This window comes from Adiantum capillus-veneris, chromosome 18, assembly GCF_014529385.1.
Source record: "Adiantum capillus-veneris isolate H3 chromosome 18, ASM1452938v2, whole genome shotgun sequence".
In the NCBI taxonomy this organism is placed as follows: Eukaryota; Viridiplantae; Streptophyta; class Polypodiopsida; order Polypodiales; family Pteridaceae; genus Adiantum; species Adiantum capillus-veneris.
In genome coordinates, this window is record NC_140948.1 from 112,337,800 (window position 1) to 112,360,619 (window position 22,820).

General features: G+C 43.9%; 1 protein-coding gene across 26 annotated transcripts in view; it reads right to left on the minus strand.

The window, feature by feature from the left end:
* The window catches only part of LOC147436220 (protein SAWADEE HOMEODOMAIN HOMOLOG 2-like), a 135,731-nt gene that overhangs the window by 39,787 nt on the left and 73,124 nt on the right, over nt 1–22,820 (minus strand). For 20 of the 26 annotated variants that reach the window (XR_015185170.1, XR_015185169.1, XR_015185171.1 and 17 more), the window contains exons 4-7: nt 4,900–5,029; nt 4,771–4,828; nt 4,643–4,694; nt 2,916–3,059 (exon numbers count right to left, since the gene is read on the minus strand). Coding sequence is in view for 23 of the 26 variants with exons in the window: in XM_086489136.1 (XP_086345262.1) it covers nt 2,916–3,059; nt 4,643–4,694; nt 4,771–4,828; nt 4,900–5,029 (384 nt within the window). In the remaining 3 variants the exon portion in view is untranslated. Of the gene's footprint in view, nt 1–2,915; nt 3,060–4,642; nt 4,695–4,770; nt 4,829–4,899; nt 5,136–22,820 lie in introns of all 26 variants that reach the window. The other 6 variants (XM_086489147.1, XM_086489146.1, XM_086489125.1 and 3 more) reach the window with 3 other exon arrangements.

Sequence of the window (22,820 nt, forward strand, 5' to 3'; positions counted from 1 at the left end):
GTTTTTACCCAACTATCTAGAGAAAAATTCAGTTTTTTGAATTTATAAGAGATTTTCTCTTTATATTTTATAAAAGAGTACAAGATTGACCACTTACTTTTAGGCCCTGCCATACCCACCATTTCAGTCCACATGGTATCCACCCATTTGCCCCTTCCATAATCTCCTTTTTAATCCATGGCCAATAAAGAGGCCCCCTTAGACCCCATTCCCTTCCTAATGCTTTCTCTCCCTTTGTGCATTTTACTTCCATGTTGCAAGGGGACCTCTCTATTTGCGAGCCAGAGGCAAGAGAGAATGATATTGGTGTGCTTATCCTGAAACGAGCCTGAAACGAATTGTGCTATCACTACTTGTATATGCCTATTTTTGGAAGGTGGCTTGCTTGCAGGCTCACTCTCCCTTCTCTTGTTCTGAGGATTTTTGGCACGATTTCTTGAAGAGTCAGCATATGTTTTTGACAATGCATAGAGTGTTTGGCATCAAACATCAAGCTTGTCACATCACAAGTGAGAGGGAAGGTGTAACAATCTTGGGTACCCCAAGTCTATAATCTGTCCCGACACGAGAGAGATTCACTGAAAATAATTTAATTCACAACTTTAAATCACAGTTCAATTCGAGACAACACGGCCCGACCGGCGTAGTTCCGTGCCCAGAGGTATTGGCCCCAAAACCTGGCGCCCCTTTCGGTATTTCTTTATTTTATTAAATCTTGAACAAAGTACAACTCCCGTCGGGGTCCTCTGCTCAGACTCTGCGTCGAGATGCTCTGAGAAGTGAAGCCCCTAAGGGTCCTACTATTCTTACAAAGGGATGCTAAAAGCAAAGCCTCAAAAGCGATAAACTCAAAAGCACGATATTCCAAAAGCAAATTGGTCCAAAAACTCTAGTAAAAGCAGTCATCGCAATTTACAGAAATCCGTATAGGCTGCCACGTCAGTAGCTAGCGCGTTTCACAGACGTTCGTACAGCTGCCACATCAGCACGCCGTATAGCTTGTAAGTGCCATTTGCGGACGTTCGTACTGTCTATCACGTTATCAAACTACCGCGCGTGTGTGTCCGAGTGACATTGCCACGTCATCAATTTGTGACATACCCCCCTCTTGAAAGAATTGTAATCGCCCTCGACTACGTCTGCAAAACAGATAGAGGCCATAAACCATTTCAGCAGACACTGACTCTAAGCACTGACGCACTAGACACGACACATCTAACACTTGTACAAAGACGACAGTCACATCACTGCACATGACATTGCAGGACACACATGACAAATCAATCACATAAAAATTCATTCCAAATCTCAAACCATGACTGCCAACAATGAATTTAGTACCCGCATCTAGATCCATCCTGGACCTCACTGATGTCGGATTAACTAATCCCATACTGCGATCATGTCTATAGAGATTTTCGACTCAAGCACTGTCGTGTGCGAGTAATCATTCGCCTCAAGCACTGCAGTGCCCGAGAGAAATCATTTTCGGGTATCCTAAGTCGAAGTACTTCTCTCATAGAGTCATTCAGCAGAATACTATCAGCCCAGCAGTATCCCTGAACTTTACTCCATCGAGGCAAAGGTAACTCCCCTCTTTTGTAGTCCCGCCTGTACCAGATTCAACCCGTTGATCTATGGAAACTCTTGGAATAGCTACTGCTAGACCAAAAGCGTCGAGGTAAAGTTCCAAATCCGAGGAGTATCTGCTAGGTCCTCCTCCTCCGTTCATTTCGCATTCAATGCCGGATGGTTCTTATCTAAGAACCACCGTTCACTTTACCTTTCTCTTTCCTGTCTTGGAAAGTCAATTCTGTTCTAGAACGAGTATCTTCTCGCTCTTTTTCAATTCAAGTTCAGCCGGGAGCTATCACTGCTCCAAAGCCATCATCATCATGTCATTCGTAATTGTGTTGTATGCTCACAAATAACAGGTTCTTCCATACCACATTGGTTTCGTCCAAAAATTCAAAATCTTCTTCCGAATAGTCTTAATTCAGAAATTCATACAGCAAAATAATGCTAATTCATCCATAAGGTTCTGTCTAAAATCTGTTCTTGAACGAGTATCTCCTTGTCCCACTGTATTTAGTCAGTCATCCTCATTCTTGTGCCTAGTTGGGGCACCGTGTAGCAATATGTCCTTGTTCTCCACATTCAAAACACTTTCTTGCTTTGAAATATTCATCTTTCTGGTCTTCTATCAGTCGAGATCGTGTATCTTTCTGTTGTTTGTTTTTGTCTTGACTTGTCGAAGGTTCATCTCGTGGGTGAGTCCGCATCAAGTGGGAAAGTAGTCATTTGGTGGGTCATTGGCAAGGATGATACTCAATTCAGAAAAGAGGCGTATGCAGGGACTAGAGGAGCACTTTAAGCGCGGGTCATTTTTTGAAATAATGATAAGTTGTTACCTTAGGTCTTTCATTATATATTAAGGGTGTGTCGGCCCTTTTAATTTAATAGATACCTATTATGACATAGATACCTATTTTGAAGAGAGAGTGTGTGAACAAAGTAAGAGGCCATGGACCAGAACAATTCAATTCATCTGTCATCTAAGAGAAATGGAAAACGGGCCTAAAACTAAAAGCTGAAAACTGCTACACGAAAGTGCATGCATAATCAAAACTATCACCTATCACTAAACACCTCTCTGGATGAGCTGGTGTGTGAGGATGATGAAGTTAGTAATGCTCCTCCATCACCAACTCCCTCTCACAGAATTAAAGCAGAATTTTGTGCACATTGTTGCATAATGCAATAAAATGGCAGCTGCAAACCCCCCTCCCCAAACCACACATACACCTGTAAAGTTAACATTTGCACAACAACCAGCCTACTTGCTGTCGAGAAAATCAACATAGCTTATGGGGAAAATTTTGGTCTCAAGATAACTACAAGAGTCAGAAAACCACCTTGAAACATAGAGTCAGATCTCCTGGAAGTACGAAGACACAATCTGATTCTTCACATGGCAAAGAGCGCTCACGAACACTAGTTCTCATGTTCACCCATTCATCATCTGCAGCACCATATCCATCAAACCGTACCCTAACCTCCTGTAGCACCCAAAATCACTAATAATGAGCTTCCTATAGCCAGAAAGTGGCAAAGCTTTTAATTTTGAGAACCAGTTATGATAGAACTATGGCAACTTGACCTGAACAAACTGAATTTCCGACACAGAGAACACTCAAAGGAGTAGTAGTTGATCCCTACAAGACAATTATACATGACATGGACTATATCCAAACAGATATGTTTGCAGTTGGAATGGGCTTAGAGTACAACAAACTACAGTCACTGAACATTCATATACTCATCCTTCCAAAAGTTCCAGATAGAACTCTTTGCTTTCCAAATGTCTATGAAAGCCTGTCTACATGTAATTCACTTGACTATATTGACTGTATTGCACAAGGCTACAAAACTGTAACAGATTATGTTTCAATTGAAACTGAAACAGGAAGCATGTTTTTCCATCAGCTCGACTGCAATGCCTGGAAAGAGATGCACAAGAGCCAAACTTAACTTGATACAAACAAGAACACATGGCTCGCCTAACAATTTGGTTTTTGTGAGCGCGTACTTCGCAAGGGACCCACAAAGAGAGCAGATTCCTTCACAGCATGATAGATGCCATAGCAGGATCAGACCACCACTGGCGCACAATTATGGAACCCACGGTCTTGAGGACCCTATCAAAGAGGTTGCCAACCCCATTCCTCTGCAAGTAATTTAGGAGAAAGACTATCTTTGTCTTTTATTTAAATATCAACTTCTACTATTTAGAGTTTTTCCCACTTCAGCCCTTGAGACTTGAGTTATTCTGTTGTACCCATTACTACATCATTCATGCTTGTTTAGTATAATTCTGCTAATATGACTCATTAACTTTTGTCTATTTAGTGTAGTTTTGTTTCTCAGAATGTGGTCCTCTCTAAGTTGCATAGGTGTAGTTTTAATAATTTCAAAAAATAGGTGGCTTTTTCTTTCATCATCCCTGACCCTATTTCCTGTCCCACATCACTATGCCTATCGGCTTATGTGCCTAACCGGCAACGATTGTTTTTTCTCTTTGGAGAGGGGACGGGAGATGGTGAATGCACACGATTCTGTAGCAGCAAAGCAACTGCAGATGGAACTAGTGGATGTGACGGAACCTGTGGAACGAGTTGCTCTAGCTGCAAGGTCAGCCTGCTGATGTGATGCTTCCTTTTGGCAGCAAACCATGCAGGACCTTCAGCTAGCAGCAGTGCTGCCAGAAAGCAGCAGAAGCACAACAAAAAACACAAAAATACAGGGGGAAAGGTTGGAGCTGGTACCCAATAGAAGGACAATATGAATTTTAAAAACTTCAAATCTTTTTGGTAGCAAACCATGCAGGACCTTCAGCTAGCAGCAGCACTGCCAGAAAGCAGCAGAAACAACAACAGAAAACACAAAAATACAGGGAAAAAGGTTGGAGCTTGTACCCAATAGAAGGACAATATGTAACTTTAAAGACTTCCAACCCAAGGGGCAAGACAAGACTACAGCTTTTTGCTATGCAAAGCATGGCAACCACTGATTTGAAAAGATTATAACCTGTTTAAAAAGCATGAGTAATATACTACAATACAATGTATTTTGTTATCCTCACCGGATCTCCATTCTCAATCATCCTATGTGCAAGGAAAAGCTTCACATCATACCTGAGATGAAAGATGACATTTAATTTAGGTGAATTTAACAAAAATTGTCTCAAGTTAAATCTACTGAATTACCCACCATGCACTATCTCTCGACGATTTTGCTTCAAACTGCAACTTCACATCATTCTTTTCATCTGCTCTTTAACTTTTGTTAATTTCTCATTTACAAGCAAAGAGTTTTCCTTTGTGAAGTGACATCAATTACCTGACACAGCCAGTGTCTTTGGAACAGCCTTTTTCTTCTTTTTTTCTGTACATATCTGACCCTTTTTTCCAGTAATATCTACTCCTTGTTTCTTCAGTGTGTACCTTTTCTTCGTAAACCAGTTCTGCACCTGATTGCCCAACAAAATGGCTCGATTAAAGGGGGAAATTGACCTTAAGCACAGATGTAAGGTAGTCAGCTTCAGTTATGAAAAACTTCATGGTAGTCTGTATTACCTGAAAAAATGTGACCAAGAAAGAATTAGCTTTTCTGATAGAGGTGAGAAATTGGAAACTATTATAGATGAATAGATATTCACCTTTATAGTATATAACCTTTCTGGCTCAGCTCAAGCATACCATACTTAGCTTAAGGCATAGTCACAGGGGACTCCCATTTTTGGGCTTCCCGTCCCCACTTGCCGTCCCGCCCTCTTTTTTACACTAAAAATCCATTTGAGCCCATCCCCCGGCTTAAGCTCCATACATTATGTTACCGATAAGGGGAACTATCAAAGCAAGTGCCCTCTTCCTAAAGGATCTCCCCCATGCCGACATTGCCCTGACGCTAAGGACCATTATAGCAAGGATTTCCCAAAGCATCATGCTTCTACATCCGGTCAAGGTCAAGGCCAGTCCACCTCTCAAAAAACAATCTCAGCTTCGTAAATAAATGGAATACATCCATACTCCAAAATATGTATCTGGGCATTGTCATATGTACTCGATGGGCAGAATTACAGTTGATGGTCTTGGTTCACACTTAGGCATCAGTTGGCTGATGGACTTGTTGGCAGCACATCAAAGGAGCTAGCCAGGACGATTATTTGGTCCAAAGTCGAGTCATTGTCCCAGCACTCTCCCTGCACTATTTGAGTATCAAGAACCCCATTGTACCTTGTGAGCACTTGGTTTGGAGTTGCGTGTGTTTCCAGCCAGTCGGTAGTTGATAGTAGATACATTGAGAGCAGCTGCCTCATACTGAGTTTGGGGTCTCTCTTGATGTGTCCCCTTCTAGTTCATTTTCTTATTGTATATCATTTTAGGTATGCCATCATTTCTTTCAGTTGTCTTGCCGTGTGCCATGAAGTGAGATTTCTATGTACATTGCATTGAGGAGCACCCACAGTGGCATGGCTTGCCAAGCTTGAAGAGTTCGTCTAGTAGTCTAGCTTGCTAGTCCCAAGTCGACTAGTCCAGCAACTTGACTCGATTGGTCTAGCAGGTTACGTGTTCGACTGGTCTAGTGGTCTAGCAAATCAAGTAGTCTAGTAGGTCATGGTTGACATGTCTAGCAATCTAGCAGGTCCAATGGTCTAGCAGGCAAGGAGGTCTTCTCTCTACTAGGCTGGTTGGTTAATAGCCTGCTTATGTATGACACATATAATGTAGTCTAAAGACAATTTCAGTCCCCTCAAGAGTCCTCTGTGATATTACAACAAAAAGCGACAACCCTTCTTACCCAATTGAAGCCATCCATCCCGCTTCCACTACCTCATTAAGCATCCACCTCAGCCACCTCTTTGCCATCCTTCTCACCTCTTTTACCACACACTTTACATTCTCTTGTATTCTATCTAGAGCTAGCTCCAGAGCACATAGAGCAGGTAACAATGGCTGAAGACCTAACTAGCATTCTGGCCAAAGTCATTATTAAGCGTTAGGAGGCTCGTTTCTCCCTATTGGGGTCGCCACCTAAACCATGAAGATGCTTATCAAGTGATATTCCCTTCAACCTTGGACAACTAGGCCGACAAGTAGTATAGTCAATCCATAGACAACCACTTCACAAAATATGTTGTGCTAAGACAAAAATTTGGTGAGGTTTTCCGACAAGGTGACTTCCAAGAGAAGGTTCTAGATTATCTCTCCCAAATCTGTGGTAGAGATAAATGAAATATCAATTGTCTCCTACAACAATCTCTTCATCTTACTCTCATTCCAAAAAACAATCTAGAAACCCAACTCTTACAAAGATCAGTAGTTCCATCTTGACACATTCTATTCACTAGCTCTCAACACTTGATCCAAGCCTACTTGGTGACATTATTAAACATGACATCTTCTATTTAGATCTACACACTGTCCAAGAAACAAAATGCCGTGGAAAAATGGATATCCACAGGTATTTTTCAATTTTAGTGGTTCTGTCTTGATACCCATATTAGTTCAATTCGCACTTGCCTCCTTCACCATTTGCCTAAATCTACAACAAAAGGACTGTGTCAATTGGTACTGATTAAAACTAACTGACCCCCAATTCAACTTTCCAATAGTGGTTACCTATGTGTGTGTACCAGAGGCCTCATCTCCTCCAAAATTAATAGACCTCGTTGTTGTTTAGTTCTTCACCATCCTCTCGCTTGACTGATCCCATCACCATTTGTTTTAGCAAGATTTAGTTGCACGTGCCTTGGTCCTATTGTTGAAACTTTTAAAATAGCACGAGAAACAAGCTTAGATGTTCGTTGATTGAGTTGCAGATCTCAGTATCCCCTTAGCAACCGGGTGATTATGTGTCTTTTGATGAATCGACAAACGGAATCTATTGTTATCACTTGGTACATAGTAAACAAAGCAAGGGCAATCTTGCAAGAGAAATCTTGAGTCGAGGCTTCACCATAATGGAAGCAAATGAGAGATCCATTTGTATAACTTTTCGTGCCAATTAACAGAATTACATGCAACATTTTCCCTATCCATGCCGTCTGGTTTACCACTTAATGTTTTTATGGGACACATACTATTACTGCACATAAAACGACCTTCTAACTACTTCATTTGATCATAGAAAGGAAAGTAGTCATTGTTTGAACTTGCTTCACCCAATAATGCCCATCGTTTTTTTGTTCCATCCCCACCATGGAAGAATATCTAGTAGCAATTGACCGCAATTCATGCACACAATTATCATTCTAGTGTTGAGGAATCTCATTACCATTGTAGTGTTGTGGAATTTGTTCAACTTGCTTAATAATTATGCACGATAAAATAATTTTACTTAATCGTTGATAATTGTGTTCCATTGTATTTTTGTTCCATCCCCAACATGGAAAAACATCCGGTAGCAATTGATGGCAGCTCATGCACACAATTACCATTGTAATGTTGAGGAATCTCTTCCACTTGCTTAATAATTACGCAAGACAACGTAATTATACTTAATCGTCGACAATTGTGTCTAGCCAAAAGAATACACTACAGAGTGCTTTCCATGGCAACATTTTTTGGCGTAGCACACAAAAAACCATCTTCTATATTACAATCAGTCATATAATACTTTATTGTTTCCACCATAAATGCTATGATCTACTTCATTGTCTCTACCATGAATGTCATGGTCAGCCTCATTGCCCGAAGATAACAAAAAAAAAAGAGAAATCCTCCATCTCTTCAATAGAGCTATTTGAAAGATCGATAATCTCAACTTCGTTTTTATTGAAGTCCACGCTTGAAGGAATATTACTTGAGGATCTAGTATTCCTAATATATAAAATTTCCTTGTAAATCCGGATAAAGTGAAATTGATCTTTTAATATGACACCATCCTTTACTCGAGTTTGAATCTCTCTTTCAGTGGTCGAAATAATTGCCAAAATCACACTACTACTTGAACCTCCATAATCTTTGGGATTGATCATAGCATACTCAATAAACAGTCAACAAGAATCGGTTCCAAAACAAAAGAGTCCAAAGAGCAAGCTTTACCATGTAAGAAGAAGCCATAGGACTAAAATCTGACCAATAGCCATTACAATTTGGTGCAAACATCGCAATATTTCTAGAAAAAGCAGAAGGGGACGTAATTGTTTACACAATGCTACTCCCCCTTTCTGGGACGTAATTTGACGATTTCAAGGCTAGCTTCATTTTAAAGTACGACCACCTTTCAAATTTCCTTTTCAATTGGACATAAATTTATCAAAGTGAATAAGGGGCAACATGGAAAATATCACCATTCAGAAAAAGAGTAGAAAAGTGAAAAAAAATACATCCTTTATATTTCTGTAAAAGATAGAGCCTCTTCTTCTTCTCCCTCTCTCATCGTATCTTATTGACCCCCCAACCCTCGAAATCTTTTAAGATAGATGGTCTTCATAGTCGATTACTAGGACCATCTGTTTTAAAAGATACCCTCTTATGTTGTTGCTGAAACTCCGACTGTGGCATTAAATCTTTCTCTTCTTGAATTTTTTTTAACGCTAGAGCGTAGATATCGTGCCTCATGGTAAATGATTTCACGAGACAAGATTTGAAAAAAAAGACAAAAATAGTCGGTTAATATGGTGAGGAAGAGGGGGAGAGATTATAAAAATCATAAATTTCTTCATGTCAATAACTGTACATTTCTCTCATTTTCGTAGCTCATTTGATGTTCTCCATCCGCAGTCCTTTCTTTTTTATATAGAGGAGAGAGAAATGAAATGAAATGTTATATTAACGTCTTCAAAAGGCCAAAATGACCTATGAGACCAAGCTGTTACAAAATGGTGAATCTAATACAATGTCTGGGTACAAAAGAACTAGATACTACTACTAGAATCCATCCTCATATGCACTCTGGATATCGAGAGAGTATGGCTCAAATCCTCTGCTGTAGTCTCCGTCGATGCTGTGTAGCCCCTCTCCTCAATCGTGGCCGTCTGGATCTCCGTAGCTCCAGTGCTCGGTCGATGAGAGTACCGGTAGTGGCCGAATGAATGAGAGAGAGAGAGAGAGAGAGAGAGAGAGAGAGAGAGAGAGAGAGAGAGAGAGAGAGAGAGAGAGAGAGAGAGAGGGACAAAAGAAGAAGAGAAAGGGAGAGGAGAAGAGAAGAGAGCAGGAAAAGAAGAAGAAAAGGAGAGAGAAGAGAAAAGAGATGCACATGCGGGGGCAAGATTAAGGCGGCCAGAAGGAGAGGAGAAGAGGAGAAAAGAGAATAGAAGGGAAGACGAAGAGAAAAGAACGAGAAGAAGAGAAGAGGAGAAAGGGAGAGAAAAGAAGGAGAAGAGAGAGAAGGGCGATGGGAGCGGCATGGGCGCTAGGCGCCCGAGAGGAGGAAGGAGAAGAAGGAGAAGGAGGAGAAGAAGGGAAGGAAAGGAGGGAGAAGGCCGGGTTGCACACACAAAAGGAGAGAGAGAAGGAGATGAGAAGAAGAAAGAAGAGGAGGGAAAAAACAAAGAAAAACCATGCAGGGGGGTTTTGTCGAGGCGTTAGGCGCCACAAGGGGGAGGGAAGAAATGAAATGTTATATTAACGTCTTCAAAAGGACAAAGTGACCTATGAGACCAGAAAGTTACAATGTGGTGGATCTGATACAAAGTCAGAGTATGACAAAAATGAAATGACAAATGTCACAATAAAAGAGAGAGAGAGAGACCAAAGAAAAAAACCACGGACAAGGAGGCCAGGGCGCTAGGCGCCCAGAAAGAGAAAGGGACAAGAAGAAGAAGCCAAAGGAAGTAGAGGGAAAAAAGTAGAAAAAAAAAGCAGAGATGAGGGTGACCAAGGTGCTAGGCGCCTTGGAGGAGAGAGGGAGAAGGAGAAGGATAAGGTAAAGAGGAAGGAGAGGAGGAGAAGAATGAACGGGACGCTAGGCACGCGGGAGCAGGAAGAAGGAGATGGAAGAAGGAAGAAGGAAAACAAAAAAATAAAGCGTGGATGCATTGCGGCTGGGGCACTAGGCATCTGAGAGGAGAGGGAGAAGGATAACAAAGAGGAAAGGCAAGAGGAGGAGAAGAAAAAGATGCAGGAGGAGGCCGGGACACTAGGCCCCAGGGAGGAGGGAGAAGAAGAAGAGACGATAAGAGAAAAAAAACAGAGTGGACACATGGTGACTGGGGCGCTAGGTGCCCGGGAGGAGAGAGGAAGGAGAGGAAGCACAAGGAGGAAAAGGAAAAGAGGAAGGAGGAGGCCAAGACGCTAGGCGCCAAGGAGGAGAGAGGGAGAAGGAGAACAGGAGGGAAGGAAGGAGAAGGTGGGCGTTGGCAACCAAGGTGGAGAGAGAGAGAGAGAGAGAGAGAGAGAGAGAGAGAGAGAGAGAGAGAGAGAGATTTATTGTCCTTTGGAGGCCCAAACTCGACCTACATGACAAATTAGATACATCTTTGTTGCAATCCACTTAGGGTCATGACAAAAGCAAATGTTCATGTGCATCCTAACCTCAAAACTCTCATGCCTCATGAAAGATAAATATTACAATGGTAGAAATCACCATGTGCTCAAATGACGAGATGTTATAAGTATCAAGTCCACGTTTTTTTAAATGGGTGGTGGACTCTTGAATCTCTAATGATGGATTTTCCTCCTCTATGAACTGTCCCTTTTACTTGCTTCCTTACTTCTCTGACTTTGGTCAATTCCTTGGCTCTATTCTTAAGTTGTAGGAGTGTTACCTTATCCAAAATCCAAATGGATGTACCTTGTAATGATTTCGCTGCTTCATTACCTTGATCTTGTCATCTACATCATGATAGCAAACTCTGGCTTGTTTCTCTTTAATTTGAATGTCGGTTGGTTAACCAAGGTCTATAAAAGCTACCACTTTTGTGAGTCTTTCCTTGAGTATGTCTACAGCTATGATGTATCCTTCAAGTTGTTCATTTGGATTGATACCTATTGACAAACCTTCTTGTAAACCTCCCATTCTGATATAGTTTTCTTGGGTCTTCATCCCTCCTTTTCCTTCAAAACTGATGACATTTCATTACCAAAGTTGTTCAGATTATTCCTATGATATCATACTTTCTTCTTGTGCCGTTTCAGAGTTTTCTTCATGTGTACCTTTTAGGCATTTGTTCTTGACCTCTTGCAGTTGAGCCTCGAGACTAGCAATTCTTATTTCTTTGGCGGCTAACTCTGTTTTGAGACTTACGCGAAGTTTCTTGGTGAGATCATGTGGACTAAGTTTCTGATTTCTCCTATAAAGGTCTCCCATGGGTTTTGTGGTTCAATAGGAGGTGGGACAATGGGAGGGTTCAAGGTCAAAGTAGCTACAACATTTTTGGTTTGGGGCCATGCTTCCTAAGAGTGGGGGGGTGCTATGTTCTCAAAAGAGTCCGATGGCTTCTTCTTGTAAGATGCCTTCGTTCTTGGACTCTTTTGGTTTGTAACCAATTCTCGTTAACTCTCCATTGAAATTATGCTATGATCAATCCCAAAAATTATGGAGGTTCAAACAATAGTGAGATTTTCGCTATTTTTTCGAGCACTAAAGTAGAGATTCAAACTCGAGTAAACAATGGTATCACATTTGGAGATCAATTTCACTTTGTTTTGAATTCAACATTTATAGGGAAAATTTTGTTCGCTAGGAATACTCCAATAAAAACAAAGTTGAGATTATTAATCTTTCAAATAGCTTTACTAAAGAGATAGAGGAAAAAACAATTTTTTGTATCTTTCGACAATGAGGCTCACCAAGGCATTCACGGCAAAGACAATGAAGTAGACGATAGCAATCATGGCGGAAATAATGAAGTAAATCATAGCATTGATGGCACTATAGAAGATATTTTTCTATGTGCTACGTCCAACAATGTTGCCTTGGAAAGCACTATGCAGTGTATCCTATTGGTTGGGCATAAGTATCAAAAATTAAGTAGAATTATTTCAGTATGCGCAATTGTTGAAGAGGTTCCTCACACTAAATTGGTAATTATGTGTATGAACTGCCGCCAACTGCTATTGGATGTTCTTCCATGCTTGGGATGGAGCAAAAATATGATAGGCATTGTTAGGTGAAGTTGGTCAGAGAAGGATGAATTTTCACATGAAGTAGATATAGAGATGTATCTACTTCACATTGTTAGGTGAAGCTGGTCAGAGAAGGATGAATTTTCACATGAAGTAGATATAGAGATGTATCTACTTCACATTGTTAGGTGAAGCTGGTCAGAGAAGGATGAATTTTCACATGAAGTAGATATAGAGATCATTTTATGTACAATAACATGTATCCTATAAAATCATTAAGCGGTAAACCAAACGAAACAACATGGATAGGGAAATCGTTGCATAAAATTCCATCATTGGCATGACAAGTTACAAAAATGGATCTCTCATTTGCTTCCATTGTGGTAAAGCACAAATTCTCATACAATATTCCTATGTACTAACACCCAACAACAAGTCCCGTTTGTTCATTCGTCAACACACAATCACTAGGTTGCTAAGGGGTTACTAAGATCTGCAATTTAAAGAACATGTGAGTTTATTTCTGGTGTTGTTTTAGAAGTTTTAAACGCAAGACTAAGACACTTGGAACACGATCTTCCTCAAAAAATGGCGATGGGAGCTATCGTGCGAGAAAATATGCTAGTGAACAGAACAACAACGAGCTCTTATCAATTTTGGAGGAGATGAGACCTTTGGTATACACGCACGATAACCACTACTAGAAAGTTGAATTAGGGGTCAATTACTTTAAATCAGCACTAATTGAGAAGGTCTTTTTCACTAATTAATTTGGAGGTGGAGACTAAGGTGTAAAAGCTCTGAGGGGCTAAGGGAGCTCTGAGACGGAAAATTTCTCTGCAGACCTTGCATAGGGGATGTATTCAGCAAGGGTGTCATGTAGTTTGGATGGCCATAAGGAGAAACCATGTAAGATGCAAGTGCCAACCCTTGTTGAAGAGTAGAAGCAAGGCTCTGTTGTAGGTGCCGTAATCCCTTTAGGTAGTAGCAATCTTTGTCTTCGTGTCCACATTCTCACAAAGGTGGCAGTAAGCCCGAAGCGGGCATTTTTGTCGAGGATGCCCTGGAGAGCAACATGAGCTATACAAGAACACCGCTTTAGACTCTTGCTGAGCCCTACGCTCTTCTAACTCTCGCTTGACCTGGTCCAAAGCCTCTTCATGTGGGGACTTCTAAGTTCTCCTGTCAAAGAGAGGAGGACCTCTCCTCCTGAAGAGCTCGTTGTTATTTCAGTGCTTCAAGTTCCCTGCATAAAGAAATCGAGGAGCCAGAGGCACTTTCCATGAGAACTGAGGCGGACTCTACCTTACCTGGGGGGAGTCCTTGAACAACCGCCTTGCCCCCTTGATTTTCATAGCGGCCGCGACAAACTCCTCCAGAGTTGCTTCAGGTTGGAGAGTCTCTCGCTGTTAAATGGCTAGGTTCTTGAGAATCCTTTTATGATTTCTAACCCGCTATATTTTTACTTGATCTTGGGATCTCTGTTGTATGGTTTTCTTTATTGGACAACGATTGTCTCGAAAAAAGAAGAAAAAGCACAACCCCGATATTATTACCACCAAAAGAAATGTCAAATGCAGCAAGCCTCTAGCAAGTCAATCAGCCTAGATTATGCCTAGAATTTTAACAAAGTGTTTCCCAAGGCAATAGCTTGGCTAATACCTAGAATTACCTTACCTGGGGAGAGTCCTTGAATAACCGCCTTGCCCCCTTGATTTTCGTAGCGGCCGCGACAAACTCCTCCAGAGTTGCTTCAGGTTGGAGAGTCTCTAGCTGTTAGATGTCTAGGTTCTTGAGAATCCTTTTATGATTTCTAACCCGCCATATTTTTACTTGATCTTGGAGTCTCTGTTGTATGGTTTTCTTTATTGGACAACGATTGTCTGTAACAGACTTGGACACTCCAAGTCGAGAATCTACAGCGACAGCACAAATAATCACTTCAAAACAGTTCACAATTCACAATTGATTTGACACTAGCCCGGCGGAGTTCCGTGCCTAGAGATATTGGCCCCAAGACTGGCGTCCCTTTCGGTATTTCTTTTTGTATTAATCTATTGCAAAGTACAAGTGGGTAGCCGGGACTCACTCTCAGACTCTGCGTCCAGATACTCTGAGAAGTGAGAGCCCAACTACCTATATAAAGGTTTACAAGGGATGCAAAAAGCAATGCCCCAAAAGCTGAAAATCAAAAGCTTGGGTATATTTTAAAAGCCCTCATAATATAAAGCAGAGGCTCTTTCTCTCTCTTTCTCTTATGCTTTTATAAAATAAAGCAAGAGCTTCTCCCTCCCTCTCATCTCTTGCGTAAAATAAAAGCAAAGCCAAAAGCTGTCAAAAAGCTGCTGAAAAATCTACCGCGATTTGCGGGCGTCCGTACAGCTGCCACGTGTCAGTTTCTCCGCCATTTCCGGGGCTGCTGTACAGCTAGCCATGTCAACTTTTTCGGGTCATTTCCGGGGGTCCCCAAGGCAGCCACATCAAGAGAGATAGTGTGTGTGTGTGTATGTATTGGACAGCCACGTCACCGTTTGTGACATACCCCCCTCTTGAAAGCATTGTAATCGCCCTCGATTACGCCTGCAAAATAGACAGAAGCCATAAACTGCCTTAGCAGACACTGACTGTTAGTACCGATGCACTAGGAACACACATCTAGCACATGTACCAATCGACAGTCACATCACATGACAAATCACATTCAACATTCATTCGAATCTTAGACCATGATTTATTGACAATGTAGTTAGCAATCGCATCTAGATCCACTCAGGATCTCATAGATGCACGATTGGCTAACCCCTATTGCAACCATGTCTATTCGAGATCATTCAGACCAAAATGTTGCAGACCAAAATGCGGTAGTCATTTCGTCTATCAGTTCCTGCACTTAAAAACAAGTCAAGAACAAATCAGTTTCATATTCCGGAATTCCATTTCATAAAGTCATACAGTAGAATACTGTCAGCTCTCAGCATCCCTAAAGCTCAAAGAGACATCAGTGACTCTATGTAGCAGGCTACAATGTCACTGTCACAAGACACTCAGTTAGTACAGTTGGTCTGGTGTGAACCGTCGGGTCTGGTTCACACTGGACGGACTCTCTTGGGCTGGGCTGGGCAATGACACGTGGCAGGATACGGACGGTGGTCTAGTGGACATCGTGGCCAGGTCACCACCACCACTCACTTTGGAGATTGGCTTAGGTGGCTGACATTTATGGGCCGTTGGGTCATTATCATCAGGGGCTTCACAAGATTATCTGGCACGTAGTCGTCTAGAGGAAGTCTTACACAGAGCACTGCTTCACCATCCCTGCACATCTGAGCCTCGACACCCCATTTGTACCTGTGAGTCCTGGGCTGGAGCGGAGTGTGCTGCCACGCCAGAGTCTGTACATGGTTCTTTGAGCTAGTTGAGTCCACCTGTTCTGGTCCACTGTTGTGTCTCTGTTGTTATCCATTGTTTCTGTGTTGTTATCCGTTGTTTCTGTGTTTCATTCTGTTTGAGAGAGTTTTCATTTGTTTGAGTGAGATTGTCACGCACATTGCACTGAGGGGCACCCACACTGAAGAGAGCACGACGCATTATCCGCGCTATAGGTGCTCTCATTTTGGCGATCACGGTGGGACCTCAACTGAAGTCTCACTCTGTTGAGTAGCTTGTGTCTTCGCTTCGCCTGTGCAGTCTAAGTCTCTCGCCTTGCTGGTCTGGTCCCCTCTCGCCCTGGTCCAACTTGCCCTCGTCTCTGGTCTAGACCCCCTCGACCCTGGTCTAGCTGGTCTAGTCACTTGTCTGGTCTAGACCCTGGTCTAGTCCTCCTCGTCCCTGGTCCAGCTGGTCTAGACACTCGTCTGGTCTAGTAGAGTCTAGACCAGTCTTCAGTCAGTTCAAGGTTTTCTTGCCCAAAGCTTGGTTGGTTTGGAGGTCACTGTATGACACATACAAGGAGGTCAGTTGAGCGTCAAAGCCCACTACTGAGCCCTCTGAAGTACTATCACAGAAGACGACCTTTGACACCTTGTAGAAATCCTTCAACCTCATCACCTATACCTCCACATATCACATCACCCATTCCTTCATCAGGTTCCCCATCTTCGCGATCACCTTCTCCAGAAAAGCTCTCTCCTATTCTTCTACAACAAGCTATTGTGCAACAGACTCAGCAAGGAATCATGGAGCCACTAGCTAGTGTTTTGGCCAAGGTGAACATCAAGTTCCCTACATTCAAAGGGCTGTCTTCAAAAGATGCTGACGACCATGCAAGAAGATTTGTATCTCTCTGTAGGGGACGTGGGCTGAACAGAGAAGATGCTTACTTGGTACTATTTCCATCCACCTTGGATGGCCTAGCAGATAAATGGTACAGCCAATTTGCAGAGAACCATTTTGCAACTTGGGCAGCCTTAAGACAGCAGTTCTGTGCAGCTTTCAGGCCGGGTGACTACCAGGAGAAGGTGTTGGATGAGTTGGCCAACATGGTGCTCAAGCCTGAGGAGACTTTTGCAGAGCTTATGACTAAAACTAAGTCACTGGTGGCCAAGCTCCCCCAACAACCCGGTGAATTCATGGTTAAAAAGTGGGTGGAGAAGGCGCTTCCCAAAACTTCTCAACAAAAACTCCGAGAGAGTCTCCGACCCGACGCCACTCTCGAGGAGTTCATCGCAGCTGCTACTAGGATAGAGGGGGCTAGGAAGCTGTTCAACAACTCTCCTCACATAGATACTCCCTCTCTGTTCTCGGAAGGTAGTCCTGCTGATCCTTTAACTTCTTTACGCAGGGAACTGGAAGCCCTAAAGTTACAGCGAGCTCTTCAAGAGGAGAGGTCCTTCTCTCTTAGACAAGAGAAGCCTCCAAATCATGAGGCATTGGAACAGATTAAGCGCGAGCTAGAAGAGCTCAAGTGTCAGCAAGAGACTAAGGCTACGGTTTGGTGTAGCTCATGCCGCTCTCCAGGGCACCCTCCGCAGGAATGCCCCCTTCGGGTTTACTGCCACTTCTGTGAAAAATCTGGACATGAGGACAAGGATTGTTACTACCTAAAGGGATTGCACAAAATACAGCAAAGTCTTGGTCCTTCTCTCCAACAAGGGTTAGCACCATCATCCAACATGGTTTCCCACTACGGCCATCCCAACTACATGTCACCTTTGCTCAATAACCCTGCTGTCCAAGGTATGTCAAGTACTTTCCCGACTCAAAGTTTTTATAATGCTAATGCCACCTCAACCCCTCAGAGCTTCTACACTTCAGCCTCCAACTCCATGCAGCAACCACCTCGTCCCCCGTTTCGTCCTCCCAATCGGCCCATACTCTGCTACAGATGCGGAGAATATGGGCATTATCAGAGCAAATGCCCTCTGCCAGAAGGCTCTTCTCCGTGTCAACTTTGCCCTGAGGCTCAGGATCACTACACTAAGGATTGTCCAAAACAACGCGCCTCTACCTCTGCGAGCCCAAGTCAGAGCAGACCTGAATTCACCTTTCCCAAGATCAATTTGATAGCAGTTAGTACCAACCCCAAGCCACCACTTTCTGCCCATATGATTGCCTCTCAAGACAAGTTGCAGCTGGTAGAGGAGCCAGCTGGTGTCCTCACACGAGCTCAGAGGGCAGCCCTCGGCCTCAATCTTCCAGCAGGTACAGCCCTTTCCTCCCCAATGCCTACACCTCCTAGGGCAGCTGACATGCCATCCCCTAGTGCTAAGAAAGGATCTTTTACTATGCTCTCCGATATTGATGGGGCTTTCTTAGAAGCAATTCCTGACTTACAAAAGATCAAGGAAACTGAGAAGACACTGATCCCAAGAGAAAAACCTACAGCAGAGACTATATTGAAGAATACCTTTCACCAAGTGTCATTGTATGACATGCTTCGACTAGATGCGAGTTTCACAAGTGACACCCTTGCAGTTATTCAGTCACTTTACCCTGGAGCAGGTCCTAGTGGCGGGCACCTCCCAGTGCGACAGTCAGAGTCCTATATGATATCCAATCCTGCTGCTCCACTCACTGATTATAGAAGCCCTCGCCTTACAGTGTCCGTTTTAGGTCGGCAATTCTCAGGAGTGATAGTGGATGGTGGATCTGGCATCAACCTGATGCCCGAGTTCACTATGTTAGCTCTAGGTCTACAGCTTACTCGCCCTGCTCCCTTCACAGTGACATTGGCCGACCAGCGGATAGTCTACCCAGTGGGCATAGTGGATAATGTGCCTCTGCAGGTACAAGACTTTACTTTTAACTTGGATTTTGTGGTAGTTCGTCTTCCCCAGGTTGAGGGCGGATTTCCCTTGCTTATTGGAAGACCATGGCTGCGACACACTAAAGCACTCCATGATTGGGGAAATGATGCAATGTGGATACATAATTCTGGCTCCTCGATGCAACCCATTCTCTTAGAAGGTGGTATGGATCCCGTGGTGCAACATAGTTCTTTGTCCTTAGCAACCAACCTCGAATTGGAACAGCCTACTCCACCTGACGGGTCAGATGAGGATCTGTTGGAGTGGTTGGATGCTACCAAATCTATGCCCTGTTTTGGAGTTTCGATTCACTCTTTGACTGAAGGTACACCCTCTTCCAATGAGCCACCGGAGCCAGCTCAAAGGTCGAAGGTCACAGAAGCTACTCCTGATGTGCCCTTGGTGGAAGCCTTTGAATTTGGTGAGCCTATGAAGAATCATAGAAACGGGAAGAAATCCCCTAAAAAAGAGTTCAGCCCCCATCAAACATCAGCCCCATTGGTGTCTGCTTCTCCAACCAAAACGAAGCTAACCTCTGTGTCTAGCCAAATCCCTTCACAGAACAGGTCCTGCTTGATGAATTCCCTGCTCCTGATAGTCGTCTTGCTGAGAATAGTTGGCTCTGTCCTCAACCTGCACTTTCAAAATGGTATGACACAATCTCGCCCCTACCCACCCCTTCTTGCTCTCGCCCCTACCCTCCCCTACTCGCCCCTTCCCTACCCCTTACTCGCCCCTACCCACCCCTTCTTGCTCTCGTCCCTACCCTCCCCCTCACACTCTCTCGCCCCTACCCTCCCCTACTCGCCCCTACCCTACCCCTACTCGCCCCTACCCACCCCTTCTTGCTCTCACCCCTACCCTACCCCTACTCGCCCCTACCCACCCCTTCTTGCTCTCGCCCCTACCCTACCCCCTACTCGCCCCTACCCACCCCTTCTTGCTCTCGTCCCTACCTCCCCCTCACACTCTCTCGCCCCTACCCTCCCCTACCCACCCCCTTCTTGCTACTCGCCCCTACCCTTTCTTGCCCTCGCCCCTACCCTACCCTACTCGCCCCTACCCACCCCCTCCCTTCCCCTCGCCCTACCCACCCCCTCTCGCCCCTACCCTACCCTCCCCTCCCCTCCCCACCTCGCCCCTATCTAGCCTTCCCCACCCTTCTCAGACTCGGGAAATTTTTCCCCCAACACCTGCATGATAAGATGGCTCGATGCATTCACTTGGTTGCGTCCTGTTGTTGTGAAGGCATTTCTGTTCTGCCATCATGATGGAGCTACCTATAGCTTAACCCTATTTGCGGTGTTACTCGGGCTTATGGTCATCCCTCCCTGCGAGAAGAGTATTGTTGCAAAAAATGTGGCAAGTTCGTCTGCAACTGCAAGCATGGACCAAGTCATTTTACTATCACTATGGTTAGGGCAGATAATGATGCACTAGAATCAAACTGAGCTTATCTCTTTGCTGTAGAACATCATTTTTTAGCAGTGCAGTGTGTTTAAACTCCACTTTTGGGCCTCGAACCTGCTTCATGAAGGATGTACAGATGCAGTACCTAATGGTTTTCTTTCACAGTTTTTTCAGTATTCCTCTCACCGGGACGGTGAGTGGTCTTGTGGCAGGCAACCTGTAGCAGGCTACAGTGTCACTTTCACAAGACACTCAGTTAGTACAGTTGGTCTGGTGTGAACCGTCGGGTCTGGTTCACACTGGACGGACTCTCTTGGGCTGGGCTAGGCAGTGACACGTGGCAGGATACGGACGGTGGTCTAGTGGACATCGTGGCCAGGTCACCACCACCACTCACTTTGGAGATTGGCTTAGGTGGTTGACATTTATGGGCCGTTGGGTCATTATCATCAGGGGCTTCACAAGATTATCTGGCACGTAGTCGTCTAGAGGAAGTCTTACACAGAGCACTGCTTCACCATCCCTGCACATCTGAGCCTCGACACCCCATTTGTACCTATGAGTCCTGGGCTGGAGCGGAGTGTGCTGCCACGCCAGAGTCTGTACATGGTTCTTTGAGCTAGTTGAGTCCACCTGTTCTGGTCCACTGTTGTGTCTCTGTTGTTATCCATTGTTTCTGTGTTGTTATCCGTTGTTTCTGTGTTTCATTCTGTTTGAGAGAGTTTTCATTTGTTTGAGTGAGATTGTCACGCACATTGCACTGAGGGGCACCCACACTGAAGAGAGCACGACGCATTATCCGCGCTACACTCTAGTATTCTAAAAATCAAGGCATCTGTTGACAAAGTAGCGGAGGAACTCCCCTCTTGTGCAACCCACTGCACCAGATCTCCGGCCAAGCTGAATTCGGGGTTCCATTTGGAGTAGACTATGCTAAACCAAAAGCTTCAAGGTAAAGGTTCACAGTCTGAGGAGTATCTGCTAGGTCCTCCTCCTCCATCCACTTCGCATCCAATGCAGGATAGTTCTTGAATTTAACCAAGAACCGCCTTCGTACTTTACCCTTATTCTTTCTGTCCTTATGTGCCAAAATCTGTTCAGGAACAAGGATCTCCTCGTTTTCCTCCACTTCGGATTGCTCATCGGGCTCCCCATCTTCGGGCACATCACCTCTAAAAGGTTTCAAGAGACTCACATGAAATGCATTGTGAATCCTCCAAGTGTCAGGTAGTTTCAGTTAGCAGGAGATATCATTGATCTTTTCGGAGATCTGGAAAGGTCCGTAGTATCGCATACTAAGCTTTGAAAAAAGCCTCTCCTTTCCCTTCTTCTTTCTCAGGCGTGCCTTCTCAAAACGTAAGAGCACCCAATCATCCTCCTTCAATTTCAAATCGCGACGATGGCGATCTGCTGCCTTTTTTTGTCTTTTCTGAGATTTCTGCAAAGCCTCGCGGACCTTGGCAAAAGCTGTGTCTAAGTCGCGCGTGTACTCATCAGCTTCAAAAATCTTATCTTTCGTGCTTAGGAAGGGTGGAACCTTCGCAGCACCTTCAACAATCTCAAATAGTACTTTCCCCGTCGAAGAGTGTATCGTGTTGTTGTAGGCAAATTCCACCAAAGGTAGATACTTTTCCCATTGAGTCTTTTGATCCGAGATATAAAACTTCAATAAATCTAAAACCACTGAATTGGCAATCTCAAATTGCCCGTCAGTCTGCAGGTGGAAAGATGATGAGAACTGCAACCGTATGCCAATGTTCTCCCAAATTGCCTTCCCAAACAAACTCATGAATCTCGGGTTCCTGTCGGAGACAATCGTCTCGGGCATGCCATGTAATCAGAAAATCTGGGCCACAAACAGTCTCGCTAAGTGATCCGGTTTGACTGTTTTCTTCACTGGAATGAAATGAGCCTGCTTGCTAAATTTGTCAATAACAGTCCAGATACCATCGTGACCACTTTGTGTTCTCGGGAGATCAAAAATGAAATACATTGCAATACTTTCCCAGGGGCGGGTGGATATGGGTAAAGGTTGTAACAATTCTGTGCTTTATGCCTGTCAAACTTGAACTTCTAGCATACCAAGCAACGAAGCACAAACTCGTCCACATCCTTCCTGAGTCTCGGCCAAAAGAAGTATCTTTCTACCCCTTTCAAGGTGGTAGCAATGCCGCGGTGACCCGTAAAAGGCGGACAGCGGCATTCGTTCATAACCTTTTCCCTCAACGGCTATGTAACGCACAACATGGTTTTCCTCATCAAGTAGCCATCCCGAATGGAATATCCCGCTACTGTCTCCCCATCCCGTGTCCGTGTGAAAACGTCTGCAAAATCTATATCCATGGCATACTGATCGACGATATCCTCGAAGCTCCTATGGTGAATCGCGGAAATAGCTAGAACCAACGGCTTCCGAGACAAAGCATCTGCCACCAAATTCTTCTCTCCCTGTACATGGACAATCTAGAAGTGAAACTATGACAAGATGTTCGCCCATCACATCTGCTTTTTCGATAGCTACTTTTGTGACAAGAAGTGTGTAAACTCTGATGGTCTGTAAAGACAATAAAATCCGCTCCGAGTAGGTAATGCC